General features: G+C 37.9%; 2 protein-coding genes across 2 annotated transcripts; both read left to right on the top strand.

The window, feature by feature from the left end:
* The first annotated feature begins 7,007 nt into the window (after positions 1-7,007).
* On the top strand, positions 7,008-13,949 carry LOC139144886 (uncharacterized). Its single transcript, XM_070715710.1, has 3 exons — positions 7,008-8,031; positions 8,519-8,905; positions 12,898-13,949. The coding sequence occupies exons 1-3, from the start codon at positions 7,896-7,898 to the stop codon at positions 13,431-13,433; spliced, it is 1,059 nt and encodes a 352-aa protein (XP_070571811.1). The 5' UTR covers positions 7,008-7,895; the 3' UTR covers positions 13,434-13,949.
* A 1,264-nt stretch (positions 13,950-15,213) lies between these two features.
* LOC139146016 (ankyrin repeat domain-containing protein 61-like) lies at positions 15,214-16,587 on the top strand. The gene has a single exon (XM_070717464.1). The coding sequence runs from the start codon at positions 15,214-15,216 to the stop codon at positions 16,585-16,587; it is 1,374 nt and encodes a 457-aa protein (XP_070573565.1).
* The last annotated feature ends 3,438 nt before the right edge of the window (positions 16,588-20,025 follow it).

The following is a 20,025-nucleotide window of genomic DNA, read 5'->3' as shown; positions in this document are numbered from 1 at the left end:
GACGATGTTGCCATTTTTGCAGACAGTGTTTTAAATCTACAAAGGTTAATTGATGTTTTAAGTCTTTTCTGTAAACAATGGGAAATGATAGTAAACATTGACAAGACCAAAGTTATGGTTTTTCGCAGAGGTGGCCATAGAGCACGTTCTGAAAAGTGGTTTATAAACGGTCAAATGCTAGATGTTGTAAGTTATTACAAGTATCTAGGTTTGTTACTTTCATCTAGAAATACTTGGGGGAATTGCAGTATCGACACTTGCTGACCAAGCCAACAAAGCGTTAACTGCATTATATGCTTCTTTCAAAAAGTTGAATGGTTTTCCTTTTAAAATTCATTTTCAGTTATTTGATTCAATGATTCTCCCCATTTTAATGTATGGGTCAGAAATATGGGGATATTAATATTATGACAAAGCTGACAAGGTACAACGTAAATGGTGTAGGATATTTTTGGGTCTGCCTTCTAGTGCAACGAATGAAGCAGTGCTTGGAGAATGTGGTAGATTGTCCATTTTTGTCAGAACTCTGCAACGCTGTGTGAAATTTTGGCGTAAGTTAACTGAACTGCCACCAACTAGGTTGCCACGCCAAGCTTACGTCATGCTTTTTAATTTAAACTCTCTTGGCAAGCAGAACTGGGCAACTTCAATAAAACATATTTTGTATTCATACGGTTTTGGATATGTATGGCTAGCCCAGGAAGTGGGGAACAAGGAAAAGTTTTTGCATGAATTTTTTACCAGAGTCCAAGATGTTGCTAAACAGCAATGGTGGGCAAATTTGAATAGAAAACAAAAAATGCGTTCGTATACTTGTTTTAAGAGTGCTTTAAAACCTAAAAAATATTTGTTTATGAATTGTAATATCAAATTCCGTCAAATCTTTGCATGTTTTCGTTGTTCATGTCTGCCATTAAGTGTCGAAGAAGGCAGACGAAGTGGTACTCAATGTAGTGTCAGATTTTGTAAAATTTGTCAATCAAACAAGGTTGAAGATGAATATCATTTTTATTTGAATGCCCTGCTTACACAGATTTACGAATAAGATATCTTCCAGTGACTTTGTTATACATCCTAATCTTTGTAAATTTTATCGCCTATTACATACATCTGATAAAGAATTATTATGTCAATTATACACCTATATTTATAAGGCTTTTCATTTTCGTAAAGAAGTGATATGTTATGTAAATTAATATTGTTTTGTTCCTGGCATATTGGCGCTTGTTTTCCATAATTATTTGTTCATTTGTAATTATTTCATCTGGAATGTAACTCCCTTGTATAGGGGCCGGAGACCTAGAAATACAATAAATCTATCTACAAGGACATTGACCTATGTCATACATATTTATGCACTTCAATTTTTTTACAGTGAGATCAAATACAATGGCTGCGTGGCGGCCATTATGTTACGAGTTTTTCATGTCTGCAGCCATAATGCAGACATCTATCAAAGTTGATACAATGACAGTTATGTATTGTCATATTATGTAATAGATATGCATTTCTATTGGTTTCACAATCCGATGCAATATGGCTGCCTGGTGGCAATTTAGTTACGTTCTTTTCATGTACAGAGCCGTAACTTACTAGACATATTTCCACTAATATTGTTCAAAGTTGGTACAAGGACATTGACCTACGTCATACATATGCACATCAATTTGTTTCACGACATTTAGCAGTATCATGTCAATTATTGAATTTTCGTAATTAGGCTGATATGTCAAGAAATACTGCATCAAATTTGATGAAAATTGGTACAGATGTTGATCTCATAGTGTTGTAAATACAATTCAATGACACTCAGCAGTATCATTTAAATAAATTGCCAATTTGCATTTACATGATGAACATTTGTTTTTAGGATTAATGTCCAGAAGCACTGCATCAAACTTTATAAAATATGGTACCGGCGATAATCTATCAGTGTTGTGATAGGATGCAAAAATGTTTGGCAACATCCTGTCGATTAATTACTAATTGACTCATTTAATGACCTCTTGTAATTAGGATGGCGGCCTACACTGGTTGTATATTTTCACCACCATGCAACTCATTCTCGGCCATTAAGCCCCATCTGTATCATAGTATTTTTAATCACAGACCTAATTAATGAAGAGGACTCTATCCTCTCCAAGGACTTGTAATTAAAGGACGCATTAACAAGTGGGGACTGTGTCATCAACGATGACTTGTTCTTCATCAATGAGCCAGGGTGTTAACGACTGGAATTTGTGTGGCATTCCTCATATATAAGGAGGTATAACGACATAATTTTCACTTTAAATTGCAAAATCTCCTTGGATAACACTTAACATAGAGAAGCAATCTTGAACAACACTTTGCTTTCCTCACGTTACATCGAACTACTTGAGCATTTTGAACAATGAATACATGTAGCATAGGCCACACTCTTGGTGCTTTCTTGTCGCTGAGAATTACAACGATGTTGCAAATAAGAAACTGCATTAACAGCATATCAAATGACGAAAAGGGGGCATGTTTGGCTGCATTTAAAGCGATGTTTCGTCTCCTCAAACACCTACGCTGGAGTTTCGTACAAGCAATGGAATATACATGTTGTTCTGACGACACTTGAACATTGCATTCTTTAAAATCTTGAAATGAGAGGCCTCATCATTCTTTTCGTTGTAACCACTAGTACAGAAATTTGAGAGAAATTTGCGAAAAATGGACACTTTAATTTATGGGTTTTTTTGCGTGAAGTAAGCGAGAATACACACTTTCTCGCAATCTGTTCGCGAGAATTTAATTTTCTCGCAATCAGCTGGCGAGAACTTTGTTTTCTCGCTCTGAATCTGCGAGAAAGTGAATTCTCGCAATCACTCTGCGAGAATTTAGTTTTCTCGCTCTGCATCTGCAAGAAATTGAATTTATCTGTGTAGGCCTAAGCATTTCACAAAAATAAACCATGTCTTTCAATGTAGAAAAAGTAATTTCTCACTGGCTGATTGGGAACAACCAATTTCTCACAGATGCTGAGCGAGAAGACTAATTTATCGCTGGTTGATTGCGAGAATTTAATTTCTCGCGGATGCAGAGCGAGAAAACATAGTTCTCGCTGATTGATTGCGAGAATTCATTTTCTCGCAGATGCAGAGCGAGAAAGCACAGTTCTCACAGCTTGATCGCGAGAAAGTATGTATTCTCGCTTACATCTCGCAATAAAGCGAGAAAGTGTCCATTTCTCGCAAATTTCTCGCAAATTTCTGTACTAGTGGACTGTTCGCTGATGTACGGTAGCCTGGATATACCAGCTGCACACCGGAATGTAGGTAAATTCCAAGTCATGTCTTCCACGTAGTCGTGGTGGTTGAACTCATCCTGGAGTCCAATTCACATAGTATAGTGAAACCGGGTGCAGTTTCGATATAGCAAGTTCGACAATGTTTGGCTTCGCTTGTCTAAATATACTGAAAATTACTTGTTGCTTTTTCGTTTTTTAGAATTAGAATGCAAGTATTAAAAATTATTCTGACAGCACTTTGTGCTGTATATATATGCATGGTCGCATACTTTCTAACACGAGAATGGCATTATACTTCATTACATCACAGTGTCGTGAAAAAAAATTATATCAAACTGTCATAGTTCCAAAATATACAACATTTTGCGACATTCGCCTTATTTCACGCAATAAGAGTGACTGAAAAAATTACCAACTTGAAGAATGAATCGTTAACACGATTGGAACTAATTTGGGATAGTTGGATGGTGAAAGAAGTATTTTCGATTTAAAATGCAAATGTAAGCTCATCTGTTTTTCTTTTAAAGTTATACACTTGTCTTTATGAGCACTTTGTAATATCGCAACATTCAGCTATAAGGTACCTATTACTTTTGGGACATTTGAAAAATATAAAGATCCAATTATCCCAAATTAGTTCCAATCAGGTTTGTTGTCAAACTTGGCGGAACATCGATGACTGGAGACGAACGATCGCGTGAACTAATTCTATATGTTGTCAACACTTTCCATATTTGCGATATTTGCTCTTTAATTTGCTCAGGCGGAAATTACAAACTGACGTCAACATTTAGTTTATTGCAAACGACGGCATCAATCTAAAAATGTAATATAGCAGACTTTCACGTACGTAACCTGAGCAGGGGAGGGGACGACGCACTTTTGAGAAATAGTTTCTCATTTAAGGTAGAACGCGCCTCGAAAGTGAAAAACTTACACATTTGCTCAAACTTTCCTTACGGAATCTTTCAACCATTCTCTTTAAAAATCAAGAATAAAAATTGGGGGGGGGGGGTCACCGTGCAAATTTTGGAACGAGAGAAACAAATTACCCAAAATTTACCGACATCCCGGTTTGAGAAGTCTTCCAGTATAAATGAACCAGATATGAACTGAATATGCTCACATGTTTTACAACAGGTTCATTAATAGTAGTGCGCTTCACAGAACAATGAGATATATGTTATCACTATATGTAGCAGGTTTTTTTAAACTTTGCACAGTACTCTCAGAGTTTAATCACTAATTACAAAACTTTATTTTATATGCAAATGAGCTGTCAATTAACTTGACACTGCTCAATGCTTTATGGGACAATTAGATATCCATCAGATCAACATTTGTAGCACGTTTTATTTAATTTAATGCTGTAATTTTAGAGTAATGTCACTTATGACAAAGTTCATTAAATATGCAAATAAACCCTACATTAACTTGACACTGTTCAATGATTCATTCATAGCACAATTAAATATTTATCAAATCAATATCTGTAGCACGTTTCACAAAATTTTAGTGCCGAAATTTCAGAGTTATATACCTAATTACAAAGTTTATTAAATATGCAAATGAACCCTTAATTAACTTTATACTACTAAATGCTTTACAACACAGTTAGATATCTGTCGTACCAGTATGTGCAGCAGTTTCATCAAATTTGATGCAGTTATTTCGGAGTTATATGACTAATTATAAGACTTCATGGAATATGCAAATGAGCTAATTATTAACTTGACACTGCTCAATGCTTCTCAGTACAATTGGATATTTATCAGATCAACATCTGTAGCTAGTTTCATCAAATTTAATGCTTTAATTTTGGAGTGTATCACTAATTACAAAGTTCATAAAATATGCAAATGAACCCTTAATTAACTTTACACAACTAAATGCTCTACACAACAATTAGATATCTGTTGGATCAGTATCTGCAGCAGATTTCAGCACATTTGGTGCAGTTATTTTGGAGTTATATCACTAATTACTAAACTTCATAAAATATGCAAATGACCTATTTGTTAACTTGACACTGCCAAATGCTTCTCAGTACAATTAGATATTTATCAAAACAATATCTGTACCCAATTTCACTGACTTTGGTGCCGTAATTTCAGAGTTATATACCTAATTACAAAGTTCATTAAATATGTAAATGAACCCTTAATTAATATAACACTACTAAATGCTTTACACTACTTATTTATTTATTTTTATTTATTTATTCAGCTTTGACATAAAGTCAGGATGAGTCGCACAGGTGACTAACACCTATACAAAAGCAACCCTCCCCAAAAGCACACATTTAACAAGTTACACAAACAAAATTAAAAATAGAAAAGACAAACGCAGAATAAAACAATCATAAAAAAATACAATAAAAATTCAAAACAGAACAAAACAAAACAGATAAATTAACAGAGACGGCAATTTTTACAGTGGCACTTTCCCACCCAAGTACAAGTGTTATCAGGATAAAAATTATTGTTTAACAAACCCGTGTAATGTTTTAATAACATAGACTTGTATGACCTAACACTTGTTGAAGATTTGCCATGAAAGGGCATAACACTACTCGAGTAAAAAGCTCTGTTAAAAAACGAGTAACGAAAACATTCAGTTTTAAAAAGTGGCATCTTCATGGAAGTGTCATCAGGATATTTAAATGTGACAAACTGGCTTAAATTTACGTCATACATACCAGTAAAACATTTAGCTAAAAAGACACAGTCATTTAATTCTCTCCTGTAGCTCAATGGGAGCAAATTCAATTTAATCATACGCTCTTTGTAATCCATCTCCTGGGGATATCCAAGATTATATTTTGTGGCTCTCCTTTGGACACCTTCAAGATGAAGCATTGATTGCTTAGTCGTGACAGCCCATGACTGGGATGAATAATCAAGAATACTACGGACAAGGGATAAATACAGTTGGAGTTTCATTTTAGTGGAACAGGTGTGGCCACATGTACGTTTAATCAGTCCCAGCATGCGGTTTGCTTTTGTAACAGATATATTGATATGCTTATCCCAAGACATATTTGAAGAAACTTCGACTCCAAGATCACGGATGCTGTCAACTTTTTCTGGGGAAACACCACGCATTGAATAAGTATAAGTAATGGGGTTGCGTTTTCTACTAATGGTACTACAGTTAGATATCAGTCGGATCAGTATCTGCAGCAGATTTCATCAGATTTGGTGAAGTTATATCGGAGTTATATGACTAATTACAAACCTTCATAAAATATGCAAATGAGCTATTTATTAACTTGACACTGCCTAATGCTTCGAAGTATAATTAGATATACATCAGATCAATATTTTTTGCAAGTATCATCAAGTTTGGTGCAGGAATTTCAGAGTTATCTCACTAATAACAAAAGTTCATTAAATATGCAAATGAGAAGATAATTGACATGACACTCACAGTATCATCATAATGTTCTTAGATTGTCATCTGTGAAAAGTTTCATGAAATTTTGTGCAGTATTTCTTGATATATGTCTACACTGTCATTACCGTCTCCATAGGGAAACCATTGTATGGAAAAAAAACGATATTGCATGACTTCATTAATATGCAAGCCACACTAACCAAAATCTAATCAGTTCTTGCAAGTAGCACATGGTACCTGTGTACCAAATCTGACTTGAATCCGTTCAGGCGTTTTTCAGTTATCGTGTAAACAGACAGACAGACAGACACACACACACACACACACACACACACACACACACACACACACACACACGGACAGACAGACAGACATCGCTATGACAATAGCCCACGTGTTTACACACGTGAGCTAAAAATGAGTCTAGTATGACTCAACTTTGCTGCCACCTGTACGAAAGGTCACGATATATAGATCGGGTCAGTCTGCTGATGGTTGATGCGTTGTCATGGAAAATGTCGCGCGCGGTGGCCATAGACGGCAAAAAGTGGTGTGATCAGATCTAAAGGTAAGTTTTTATATTTAACCGTTTCCAACACAGATGGATTTCCAAATAGTTACTGAAGTTAACGTTTGTATGGTGAAGAGGTGTCGTGTTCACATTAAATTAGAGGTTTTAGTTCGTGGTATTGTATTTATTTATATTTTTTATGGATAACAGTGCACTAAGTCAACAATTTGAGTGCAAACATAAAATAGACTTTAACCAACCCTGAATTGTCTAACACAAATAGTCTCTCATTTTGTAAATTTTACATAATCGTGAAAGCCGTCCATTCTTCGTAAAAATACAAGGATATGTCCTTTTTAATGTTTTGGACATGTGTGTTCAGACGCCCTCGCCACAGCGATATCGACGACTGTAATGAGTATACATGTATACAAGGTCACACTGTAGTGATAGCAACTGTATGTTACCCGAGAAATGTGACATGGAACATCGACTTACCGCCTCGCTTGTTTGATAATGAAAACCCTAAAGGCAACGGATATGTATTGTTCAGAGAAGTCAATACTGTGAATCAATGTCGCTATAAACTTCAATATAGTCATATGCTAAGACTTATATAAGAAAACTGTGCTGCTTGTCAGTGTGTACAATCGCTGAGACGCACTCTAGCTTACAAATCGGTCATTTGCACTCCGATTCGACAGAAATCACCGGATGGCGTTTGACAAGTTATCAGGAGCCAATCTGTGCAGTCGGGATGGATCACGTTCTTTGTGCCTGTGTAGGTCGGTGACTACGTTGAAACCCGCAGTTTTATTGATGTTATGTCTCCTGGTTTCTATAGTGGAAGGTACGAATACGATGCACGTTGTAAAGTTACCCTTCAAGTTAAAACTTAGGATGCTGCATGCGTTAAGTCATTGCTTCGTGGGATGTCTAGTGCGGAGAGAGAGAGAGAGAGAGAGAGAGAGAGAGAGAGAGAGAGAGAGAAACTGTTATTTGGTTTTTTTTTCAGAAAGCTTCTGTCATGGAGTCGTTTTCAAAGTTTTAAGAAAGTAGCAAGATTCGGACGACACTCTACTTTCATTGAACATGCAAGATAATGGAATAATTTCATCTACACTGCACAAAGCGTCAGTTGCCAACAGCTTCTCGCTTCTGTTGCTCGACTGTCGACAGCCGTTTGCGCCATATTCGTAACTGAAGCCCCCACCCCAGCCCAACCCCTTATGTTCGAGAAACTATACCAATAATAGAAAGAAACTTAAGGTACAAGGGTCTGTCGACAGGCTATTTTACTGCCTGTTCTTTTAAGCTATTATGTCATTTTTTCATAGCGTGCCCTCCAGATCAACACCTTTATGAAGGCGACTGCTATGAAATTTTTGTTTCGAAAGACAAGGAATATCATGAAGCCAGAGATGAATGCCGAGTGCATCACCCGAATGGTGATCTGCCAGTGATACGGAAAGTAGAAGACGAGAATTTTTTACGAAGTATCATCGACGAACATTATGATTACTGGCTCGGTTTCCGAGATCCCGACGATGATGGCATCTACACGTGGGTCGACAACTCCATCCTGGTAGAAACAGGTTACACTAACTGGAAGAGTGAAAGTGAAAGCGGTTCCAAAGAGTGCGCTATCATGAGAAGATCCGAGAACTTCAAATGGGACAGCGTCAGCTGCGGGAATGACTATGAATATATATGCCGATATCCAGGTATTGCTATCTTTGCATACTTTTTTGTCACTGTTAACGTTGTCAAATACATAAATTTACTTTAAAAGTGTACAGCTTCAATCAAACAATAGTAACTCACTATATCAGCAGAGTCGCTGTCTTTAGCCGTTATTTTCACCGAGAAATCCGCTATATTGGTCGGCATTTCGAAATAGACCGAAAGAGCGCATCAATGGTGGATGCTATACCTTCACTCTTGAAATACGTCAAGCGGAGAAAACGATGACGTGATTTTTTTACATTTACCAGAAATGTGTGCTAATGAGCGTACCGAATGGAGAGCGTCTTGGGGTTCAACAAAGCGAATACATCATAGTTTGCACCTGTCAAACAATTATGTTAATATTATATAGGGCTCAGCCCTTGGTGTCGCGCCAGGTGTTGAGATTAAAAATGCTATTTGTATCGATTCATGATTAGTAATCATAAAGGATAAAATAGAATTAATTGTTACTTTCTATATACGTTTGTACAAGTATGACCGGTTTACCCTCTGATGACAGTTCACGTGCACGATGTCAGACCCTGTACTGTAGGTATAGATTTTCTGTTATGTGTAAAAAAGTTTGAGATAAATTTGCAATTTTTACCATGATTACTATCTATTGTGTTTAACAAGGGACGTATTGTGCCATCATTAACTTTGCAATAGTAACTGTACCGCCAAACTTCCGATATTGTAAGCTGGAAACCAGCGTTACTTCTAAAAACGGGTACATTTTGCACATAGTTATTGACACAGAGGGCGCCTTTCTAAGATTCAATCCCAGCATTCTTTGCGAATGTTTCGTTCATATGCACGACAGTTTTCTCTCTTCTTTTGATTTTTAGGCGTGATAAGAAATTTTGTATCGGCGACAGGGTGGATAATAATAATTACTCGCTAATAAAAAAGATATTTTATTAATGGCATGTTATAAAATAATAGAGAGCACGTTTCGAATTTGTTTATTTACGAGCACTCAAAAAAACATGGCGGCGCCCATGAAAGAAGGGTACACTTCCGGTTACTCGCATAGTATATTATGAATACGCGCATGCGTAGTCAGTAAGCCGCTGGCGCGACTATTAGTAAGCTACCGACTGCGCTGAATTTCAACCTAGATTGTTAGGTTAGATCATAGGGGACTCAGGCTCCTTGTTTGTTTGTTTATTTGTTTATGCGTGTTTGTTTATTTTTAACGTATGAATATTTCCACATACAATAAAGAACCAAGAGCTGTATTTGTGTTCATATTTGTCAATAAAGAACAGTGTTTTGTTTGTTTGTTTGCTTGTTTACAAATATAGTCAATAAGTGAGACTTTAAAAACTTTCTAATACCATTCCGCATACGGAAATAAACCATACCCTTCCTTTGTCATGATGAATAAGCACTCATGTGTGTCCACCACTCTCTCTGAATACTCACCCTTTATGAATCACGAGTCATTTGATTGCATAATTATTGCATTTGATAGTCAAGCAAAAGAATCTCGGTGACGCAATATGAGTTATTCTGACAATAAACTATTCAAAAATAAATAAGGTGTGCACAGATACACTGTTGTAGATGTCACAAATTCTGGTTAACACATATTATATTATAGCTCTGTCAATACCAGTGGATTTTATGACGTCATAGCCTCAGAACTTTACTGATAATGTTTCCGATTATCCAGCATTGTCACGGGCCCAAGATGTTTTGTACATCTACAGATTTACTGGCATTGGCAAAACTATAATATAATAGCAATAATGTACCCCTCCCGGTCCATAATATGGACGAAAGCAAACTTTTCACGTCGTAATTCACGAGGCCAAGTGTACTTTTCAATGCCATGATGGAATTCATTTAAGGTAGTAGGTGCCTCAAAAGTGAACATTTGCTCAAACTTTCCTATCCTGCATGAAACTTTCACCCGTTTTCTTACCAGATCAAGTATAAAAATAAGGTGTCACGGTGCAAACTTTGGTACGAGAGAAACAAATTACCCAAGATTTCTTGATACTGAAATTTAAAACGGATGCCATCACTGTGTTAACTCTCTGGATAAAAATAAGATTTTCGATTTTCGGATGGATGAAAATTTTTCTTTTACCGATAGCCTTTAATCGAATCCCCACAAGTGGTAAACAAGATAAGTATGGATAAAATATGAGAGTCCGAATTTCTGTTCCAGCGGCGCTTTCTACCTTATACACGCCTTTGAGTGTATGTCGTTCAATGCAGGACAGGCTGCCATGTTGTTCACACAATGTCGTTGGACGGGTGGCGTCGATGAAGAAGCCCCAGTATACAATGGTTTCTCTAGATCCCGCGTCCGATTTTTTACCTGCTGCAAAATTCAACGATCGAATTTAGACGCTTTCTCCCGCTGGCGTTATTATTTGGATCTTCTAAGTGAAGGGCCGTGGAGGGAAATTAGGTTCATGTTATCGGAACTACTTTTCCCAGTTTTGTTCACTGCTTACTGTTTACGTACCAAATCGCATAAAATTTGATGATGCATTTTAACTAGTTGTTATTTATATATAATCCCATTTTGGCTTGAAGTTGTACGGCTCCGCGAAAAACACTAGTATACGATGACGTCAAACAGAGAATATTGTTATTGTTATTGTAGGTAACTTATTCAAAGCAACGGGAATCTCTTTGGTTCCTTACTTTCTAAGTGACTAGATTCCCTCAGCTCCCCTTGCTGTAAGCGTTTTTTTTTTTTCTGAAGCGAGTCCTACATAAGTGAAAGTAATTTCATCTTGACTTGAGTGAAATATCCTCACAATTTTTATGTTATTGTTGAAGTAGGAAATTGCAATTGCTCGCGAACAATAAATTCAAGAGCCAAAATATAACGCAGGCTTACTGTTTTGTTTGTGATCCCTACGTTTAAATTAATTTTATTGTTACCTATAAGTAATAAGTTAAACCTTGAAGTCCTTATTTTACATCATATATTCAGTTGACAGAAACTTTTACTGTTGATGTTATGTAGGTTGGAAGGAGATGCGATCAGAAGCACTGACGATAACTCCTTAAGGCAAGCTACGAGTAACTGTCTAAACACAAAACAAAACAAAGCATTTAGCCCATATCTCGAATTCTTACCACCAGCAGCCGTCACAGGGTCAGAACTTAGCAGGGAGATTTGAACAAAAGAAATTATAATGCAAATCTTTGCAGCACTGAGAAAGTGTGAGATACAGATTACATTCATTTTTCAAAGACCATCAACAGTGAAGTCACAGACGACGGCAGACATAGCATATACGCACTGCTATGCTGAAAAGGTTCAGGATTTTGAAATCAACTTCGTCGTTTTGTTTTAAAATCATGGCTTGGTTATTCAAACATAAATTAATATTTCAGTGTTTCAATTTTTATCACTGTGTTCTATTAACCTTATACCAGAGCAAAATTATCAAGTCAATGCGACTGTTTGAGTTGGGTGTGTGCGTCAGCACGTCTTAATCCCAATCTGTGCAAACCGTTACGCGTACGGAACGCGAAAGCCACTCCGCATTGCGTTCCCGCGACGGCTGCAATCTTTAAAGGCGATCTTTAAAGGCGTGTCACCTGTTCCAATTTTGCCACAGTTACCATGGAAAGAGAAAATCTAACCAATCACAGATTTTAAGCGGGTGGCCGCTTTTAAAAAACAGCGCCCCCATATGGGCATTTTGAATACCAAGGAACGCCCCTTTGATCATATATGGGCATACTTAGATTACAGGTGACTGTATACCTTTAACCTGCATAATGCATGATACGCAGTCTCATTTAGATTTTGTTTGCTATGGCTATGGCTATGCGCGTGTTTTTATCACCCATGGTACATAGGCAAATTGAGGAATAGTATCTTCTTTACATTCATAATGATTTAAGGCATGATAAATAATAAATGAATCTATAAAAATAAATTAGAAAAGTTAAGTGAAAAATCACAAAACAATCCAAACTTTAATTTAAATTGTTTCGTTCACAACATCAGGTGTCACCACTCCTGCGCCGACAACAACGATATCAACGACTTTTCCCACGACAACACTGCTGGATACAACTACACCATACAAAACGACAGTCACTCCACAAGAGACGACGTCGCTACCAACGACTTCTCTGCAAACAACGATGCCATCAACGACTTCGGGAAGAACTACTGCGCCGACGCCTGCAGTGCTAGTAGAAACCACAACAACGCAATCAAGCACCCGACATGAGTCCTCCACCCCGTTGACAACCCTCCAAGCGAGCACTGACGAGGCTAGGACCACAACGGTAGCCACAACCCAGTCGACACCAACAGCGACCCCAGCAGTTCAACAAAAGGGAGGCATGTCGGCGGAAGAGGTTCGTCGTCAGGTGCCATACTTGACCATTACCTCCATGCTAGCCATCGTCGTCGCTGTGATCGTTGTATTGGACCTCATCTTCTACTTTGGGCGAAATTTGCATGCCAAGATGCGAGGGGGAAATGATATCAGTTTGAGAAGATTGTCAGATTCAAATAGTTTTATCAAGGACTGATTTGTTCCATTTCTTGAATAACGGTAATTTTGTCATCAGTCAAGATCATTCCGCGTAAACTGTATACGTAGTTTTGTGAAAAAAAACTCTTGATATAGATTTTCCTCGTAAGGAGTGTACAGTAACTGTTATACCATTTTATTGCATGGACATTAACAACTTAAGTTTAATATTTGAAAACACGGTATAAGCTTATGTATTCCAAAACCGAATGATTTTCAGTGTACATTTCTCCTTAAATATGGCAAAAAAGCGAAAAACGTCCACAAAGAACATCGTGCAGCCAAGTTTTCGTAGTTTCGACTTGGACTCAAAATTGCGTCAAAAACAATTTTTGTTGGCCACGAACTGTACCATATGTATGCTGTTTTCCCGGAGTTTGGAGACTTTGCCGTTGGTGGCGCCAATCAGTCTTACCATGAAGAGCAGGTTCGGAGGATCGCTTGGCAGGCGAAATTTCCAATGAAAGAAAACGAAATTTCCCCAGTATCAAGTGATAAAAAATTAAAAATAAAGTTTATGCGATCTTTGTTGTTGAGTTTTCATTGTCATTCCAGACTGTATATCCTCTTCCTTTTTCTTCCCTCAAGCTGTAAAAATATTTTGATTGGGACTAGTGAGGTTACATCGAGCCAAGTAGTCTGCAAGGTTGCAGACGAACAGTCAGCTGTTTTTAAATTCCCGCGTTGGCTAATAACCTTCAGTTAATAGCTTTTGATTTTGTGAACAATAACATTTTATGTATTATCATTCCTTTCTTTTCGTTTGACTTCAAAGCCCCTTCCCTAAATAATAAGGTACTAGGTGTTTGCAACATTAAAGCCGCAAATCATATCAGCCCCACTAGCAGTAACTCTTGAAATTTGTTGACTTCAAAATATCCTCCTATTCTCACCTGCTTTTCCCTGAATTCTATGGAGGAATATGGGTTTTTACTACATTAGGAAATTTCTTTGTGAAACATTTGACAAGTAAATTCAAATTTTAATGGTCATTTTGATTTCCCACATTACAATTTTCCAAAATTGGTAATATTACAAATGAAACAGAACATACAGAGTTGAAAACGTTCATCCCTATGCATTTCATTGGACTACTCTGTGCAGTTTATGTAAAGATTTTAGTGCAGATGTGCACTGTATCCATGGTTTTTGCCTTTTCGAATGGGGCTGCAATTTAATGTTTGGGCAAACGCTGAATCGCATTGTAACTTATTGTTCAAAATTGCATAATACAGTTCCACAGGGTAGTTAATAATACGTACATACACACCTAAATTAGTACATTCTCAGAAACTTATTTTAGCTTGAAAGTAAAATCATAAAAACAATGCTAAAAGATACAGCTAGTGAGGCTTTGACAATAAACATTTAATTTGTTGATTAGGCATATGTGGAACACATATATACCAGCCGTTTCCACGGCTTGGCAAATATTGAGTGCAACTTTAATCAACATGATCGGAAGAGAGCTAAACTCTCTCCTCCTAAATGCAATGACTTTGTTTGCCATGTGCGTATTTTAACTATCCACGGCAGAGAGAGAGAGAGAGAGAGAGAGAGAGAGAGAGAGAGAGAGAGAGAGAGAGAGAGAGAGAGAGAGAGAGAGGTCGACGCTCTCGTGTTCCCGCGATCGACTCTCGAGATTTGCACGATATTCCATGAGTATGATTTGCGCCTGCGTCGTACGTTCCATAACACATAATGGAAATAAATACGCAAATGAGACAGATGCATCCCTCAAAAAGTTCTGTCAACATAGCGAGATTTACGATAATGACATGGGGTGCCTGCACCCAAGTAGGCGTCGATCGTACGATTTCTCGAGATCGTTGGCGAAAAAGTTGGGCAGGTACAAAGAAGACGTCAAGTGGCAGATATTTCACGATGCCATCATTACGGACAACATAACGGTGTGTGAAGAAGTTCTGAAATCCGGTTTTGCGATCAACAATCCGGGGTATTATATCCATGGTCGCTGTACTTTCTGTAAATGTTCGGATCAGAACGACAGCGGTATATTCTGCAAAGATAGAAATATTAGAATTCTCCACATTGCCGCCCTCTATCGCAGACCTGAAATAATGCAGCTACTTCTGAACTTCGGCGCTGATCCGAACTTATACGATGACCAAGGGAGGAACCCTCTGCACGTCTGTGTCATGACTTGGCCAACTTTAGTCATCCGAGACTTCACGGGTGATTCCCTCGGTCTTGGGTCCGATGAGAGTAACTTTTATCGAAGTTACTTAGAATCATTGAAGAAAAGGTGTTTGGAGTGCGTTGAACTTCTATGCAGCCACGATGCGGCGATCCAAATGAACAAAGCAGATCACTTAACTGCAGTTCATATAGCTGCAGAATACGATTCTGTTGAAATCTTGGAGATTTTGTGCCGTCATTATACAACTGAAGAACTGGATACGCGGGAAGCCGTGTTCGGTCTTACTCCAGGGATGTTGGCCGCCTTGAAGGGAAGTGCGCAGTCGTTAAATCTGCTCCTGCGGCGAGGTGTGAACATCCATTTGAAATCGAACGGTAATAGGACCATGCTTCATATGGCGGCTGCAAGTGGGAAGGACGATCCAGGAGCAGCTTGTTTGAAAATGTTACTTGAACGAGGATTGGATCCAAGCGTACAAGATGATGATGGATGGACACCCCTTCATGTGGCAGCAAAGCACAAAGTCTGGCCACATATTAAAATCTTGTTCGAGTATGGCGCCAACACTGAAGCTCTCTGTAAAAGCGGCCAGACTCCACTCTTCAAATACGTATCATCCCTGTGCTCCAGGGAAGTACCAAACGAAGGCAACTGGCATATCGCATTTTGGCCCCTCGCAATCGATACTGTTCATTCCAACATAACCGACGATCACCTCGAAAGACTTTTCCCGACACTGCTGAGGCTTGAGAACCTTAACTTTCGTTTTGCCGATGTCTTTCGGTCTTTCAGGCAGACTATAGTCGGAGAACATCCATCGGATTTGAGATCAATTTGCCGCCACCGAATCCGCCAGATTCTGACAACTTCCTGGCACACCTACCCTTGCCAACGAACGATAAGAAAACTACCGCTGCCAAGACTGCTTAAGTTTTTCCTCATTGCGGATATGGGGAAAATATTCGTTGCTCTGAAGAAAAGCAGGGAATAGAAAATAAAATGTCGGAATTGTCACGTGTTATAGAAAAAGCTTAGGTGTTTTCACTGCTGAGCTCACTACAATTACCATATCTTTAGGATCGTGCTACGTTGCCAGCACGAAGAACTGCTTTTTCCCCTAAGACGACTAATCTTTGACTTCATGTAACTTTTATATTCATATATTTAAATAAACTGTACTTACTGTTTAAAACAAATCTGACAGTGTTTTTGTCTCTAACAATTTGCGAAATACTCGAATTCAAATATGTATTACGTTGTTGAAAACTTTTTACCATTACCCCTGTGTAAATGTTTTTTTTCTTTGCACGAAACAGATAATCAATACTTTTGGATATATAGGGGTAATTATTACTCTTCTCTCCTTCGAATACCGCTTTGATTTATTCATGTCATTTCAGGGGGTCTAGCGATTAATACATATTTATTAGTGATGATAAACAACGTAACCGTCAATATATTAAACATTTTTATCACACAACATGAAGTAACAACCACCCGAAATCACTTTCACACGGCCCGGTACTTGAAAAGTTAAAGCTCCATAAGCTGTATCTTTTGGCTATTTTTTTAGAACTTCAGTTTTGTGGTTTCTTTACACTTTTTGCATTGAATCCCCGAACTGTAATTTAATGCCAAGTATTCAGCATATCTACACAGCCTATATGAGTATAATCTCCATTGTTATTGTTGAAACTTGTATTCAAGTCCGGACTAGAATTCATTTGTAAACAATAAACAATGATCACTACACACATACAAGCTGTGTTGACAAAAAGAATACTCGAAATTTCAGCAAGACAAACGGATTAGGGTTAGACACGGTAGTTGTGTACGGAAGCAGTCTGTAATACTGAAAAACTTGCTAGTATCCACCAGCGTATTATAGCAATACCTACCCACGGTTTTTCTAGAATAACCACGACCTACCCTTGCCCAGTGAACGACCCACAAGAAAACTACGATTTTAAGTCAGGGTTATAATACTCCTCGTTGGTAGTCGGTAATTATTGCAATACGAAATTAGAGTGTACAAGTGACATATAGTGACTTTTGTACAGATAGTCGGACTCTCAAATTTCTACAATTCTTTTCTGATCTACCAATTCAGTGTCGAGGCTCATTTTAGGGCTCTTCGAGAAAGAAAAACTTTCATGAAAATCCAAAATTTAATTTCCCCTAGAGTTATCACAGGAATTGCGGCCATTTTGAATTTGAAATATCGCAAAATGTTGGGTATTATGTTGGATTTTTATTGCAAATTTGTAAAGAGAATGGTTGAAAATTTCATTCAGGAAAGTTTGAGCCAAAAGTTTATCTTTCACTTTCGAGGTGCATACTACCTTAATTATAGTGAGGGGTACCATAGACCCTCAAGAAATGGCTCGCAATGATACAGTTTTTGTTTAATACTCAATAAGTATTTATCATTATTAATAAATCAATGTCTTGTTCGCTTGGACCTAGACTTGGTTCAAGTCGGTGAATTTTAAAAAAATAAAAGCATTTATGATAGTTTCTCTTGTGTCTCTCCTATTTCGTACAAACCTATAAGGAATTTGGCAGCTCACGCCAGGTTTTCCCAGCGATTGAATGCATCACGTTTGAGTCTGCGCAGTAGTGAGTTAGTTTCTGCCGGATTCACTTGTTCCGGGTGAAACTCCGCTGTATAGCGTTCACTCCACTCATCGCGTCCACTCACGCGCGTTTCACATGAAAGCAGAATACAAATCATTGCGTTCACTCCACTCAAACATTCACAAATCACAGACTTGAACCAAGTCTAGCTTGGACCATGCACCTATCCATTTGTACGGATATACAAGACCGACAGGGTTTACCGACTAAATACTGTATCATGGAAAGGGGGCTGTAGATTGCGCTTCTACCTCAGTTATGGATGTAAAATTAACTCTGCATGCCGCTTCCATGGTGGTACTAATGCAAGCTTACTTTGGCAAATATTACCATATCCCGGGTCAATGAAGTGTTAAGTAAGTGTCATTATTTGATTATAATTACTTTTGGCATTGTTTGCACCAAATGAAACAGATGAATAAGACTGGAAGGTACCGGCTTCCCTGCAGAGATATGCAAAATAGATGGCTGTGCAGGGCTATAAACTTGGCCGCATCAAAACAAAAAAACAAAATATATGGGACAAAAGTAAAGGGTTGGGTGACAGTAGAATATGATGTCAACCTTAAGAGAGTCCCTTACTGCCCTTCCACACATCACCAAATCAAGTGCGATCATTGGACGAGTATATTAGTGTTTGTATAATTACCTTCTACCACTTATTTAAATTTACTACCATGAATTTTACTATGTGTAAACAAATAATGGTGTATTATTAGAATTATAATAAAGTGATTGCAACACTTAATGAAATATAACTTCAAAACAGGTCAAATAAGCAATATCATTCTAGGTAGGAGCCGTCATTACTAGTATTTACGGCCTGGTGGGATCGGAGGAATTTCATCGCAAACTCTGAAATTTCGAGTACTAGTAACCCCCCCCCCCCTGCCAAGCATGATGAATTTGAATAACCCCCTCCCAAACACTGGCTAACCCTTTGCCCTTAGAAAAGTTAAATATCAATACATTTGTTTGTAAAATTTACATAAATACAGCAATATTATAGACCTTACAAATCCTTCTGTACCCTACTAGATTTTATCATCGGTTATATCATGACCTTTGAAAAAAGATGATACCAAGAAAATGAAATTCAAAGTCGCAACAAAATGCGGATATAAAAGCTCACGCCATAACCAGTATCCAACCATATAGTATTGTTTACTTCGGATGGATATGATGGCAGGGTTTTCAATAAGATATCTGACAGGGCGGAATTCTATAGTACATGGGAGAACACGTGGGAGGCTGAAGGGGAAAGTGTCAAAGAGGGTTGCCCCCTCTTGCGTGGAAAATTTTGAGAATTTGATGTGTGAAATGGTGCAGTCTGGTGCAAACTGAGAGATGTTTTAAATTTGTATTTTTATTGACTAAAACTGCTAGAATACCACAAGCGGGAGAGCAGGACAGGGGGTTGTCCTCCCTCATGTCTCGTATCGAAAATTTTGAGAATTTGATGTGTGAAATGGTGCAGTCTGGTGCAAACTGAGAGATGTTTTAAATTTGTATTTTTATTGACTAAAACTGCTAGAATACCACAAGCGGGAGAGCAGGACAGGGGGTTGTCCTCCCTCATGTCTCGTATCGAAAATTTTGAGAAATTGATGTGTAAAATGGTGCATTCTGAGAGGTGTTTCTGTTCATTTTGCATCGAAACTTGAGTAATACCCCTTCTTTTTCTCCATATTTTGAACAACCACCTTCTAGCTTTCAATTTTTTGTGTGAGCCCCTTTCCCCACATTTCTCCGACCCCCTCCCTTGGCCGTAAAATAATGACGACTCCCTAAA

The sequence above is a fragment of the Ptychodera flava genome, chromosome 12, assembly GCF_041260155.1.
Source record: "Ptychodera flava strain L36383 chromosome 12, AS_Pfla_20210202, whole genome shotgun sequence".
NCBI lineage: Eukaryota > Metazoa > Hemichordata > Enteropneusta > Ptychoderidae > Ptychodera > Ptychodera flava.
Note: the sequence above shows the minus strand (reverse complement) of the source record. Positions and strands in the feature narration are given on the sequence as shown.

What these genes read in the sequence shown, in the direction of transcription:
- LOC139144886 (XM_070715710.1), top strand. Translation starts at nt 7,896, where the DNA reads ATGGCGTTTGACAAGTTATCAGGAGCCAATCTGTGCAGTCGGGATGGA. An exon ending in CCTGGTTTCTATAGTGGAAG is followed by an intron (nt 8,032 to 8,518) that starts GTACGAATACGA and finishes ATTTTTTCATAG; the next exon opens with CGTGCCCTCCAGATCAACAC. An exon ending in ATATATATGCCGATATCCAG is followed by an intron (nt 8,906 to 12,897) that starts GTATTGCTATCT and finishes TCACAACATCAG; the next exon opens with GTGTCACCACTCCTGCGCCG.
- LOC139146016 (XM_070717464.1), top strand. Translation starts at nt 15,214, where the DNA reads ATGGGGTGCCTGCACCCAAGTAGGCGTCGATCGTACGATTTCTCGAGA.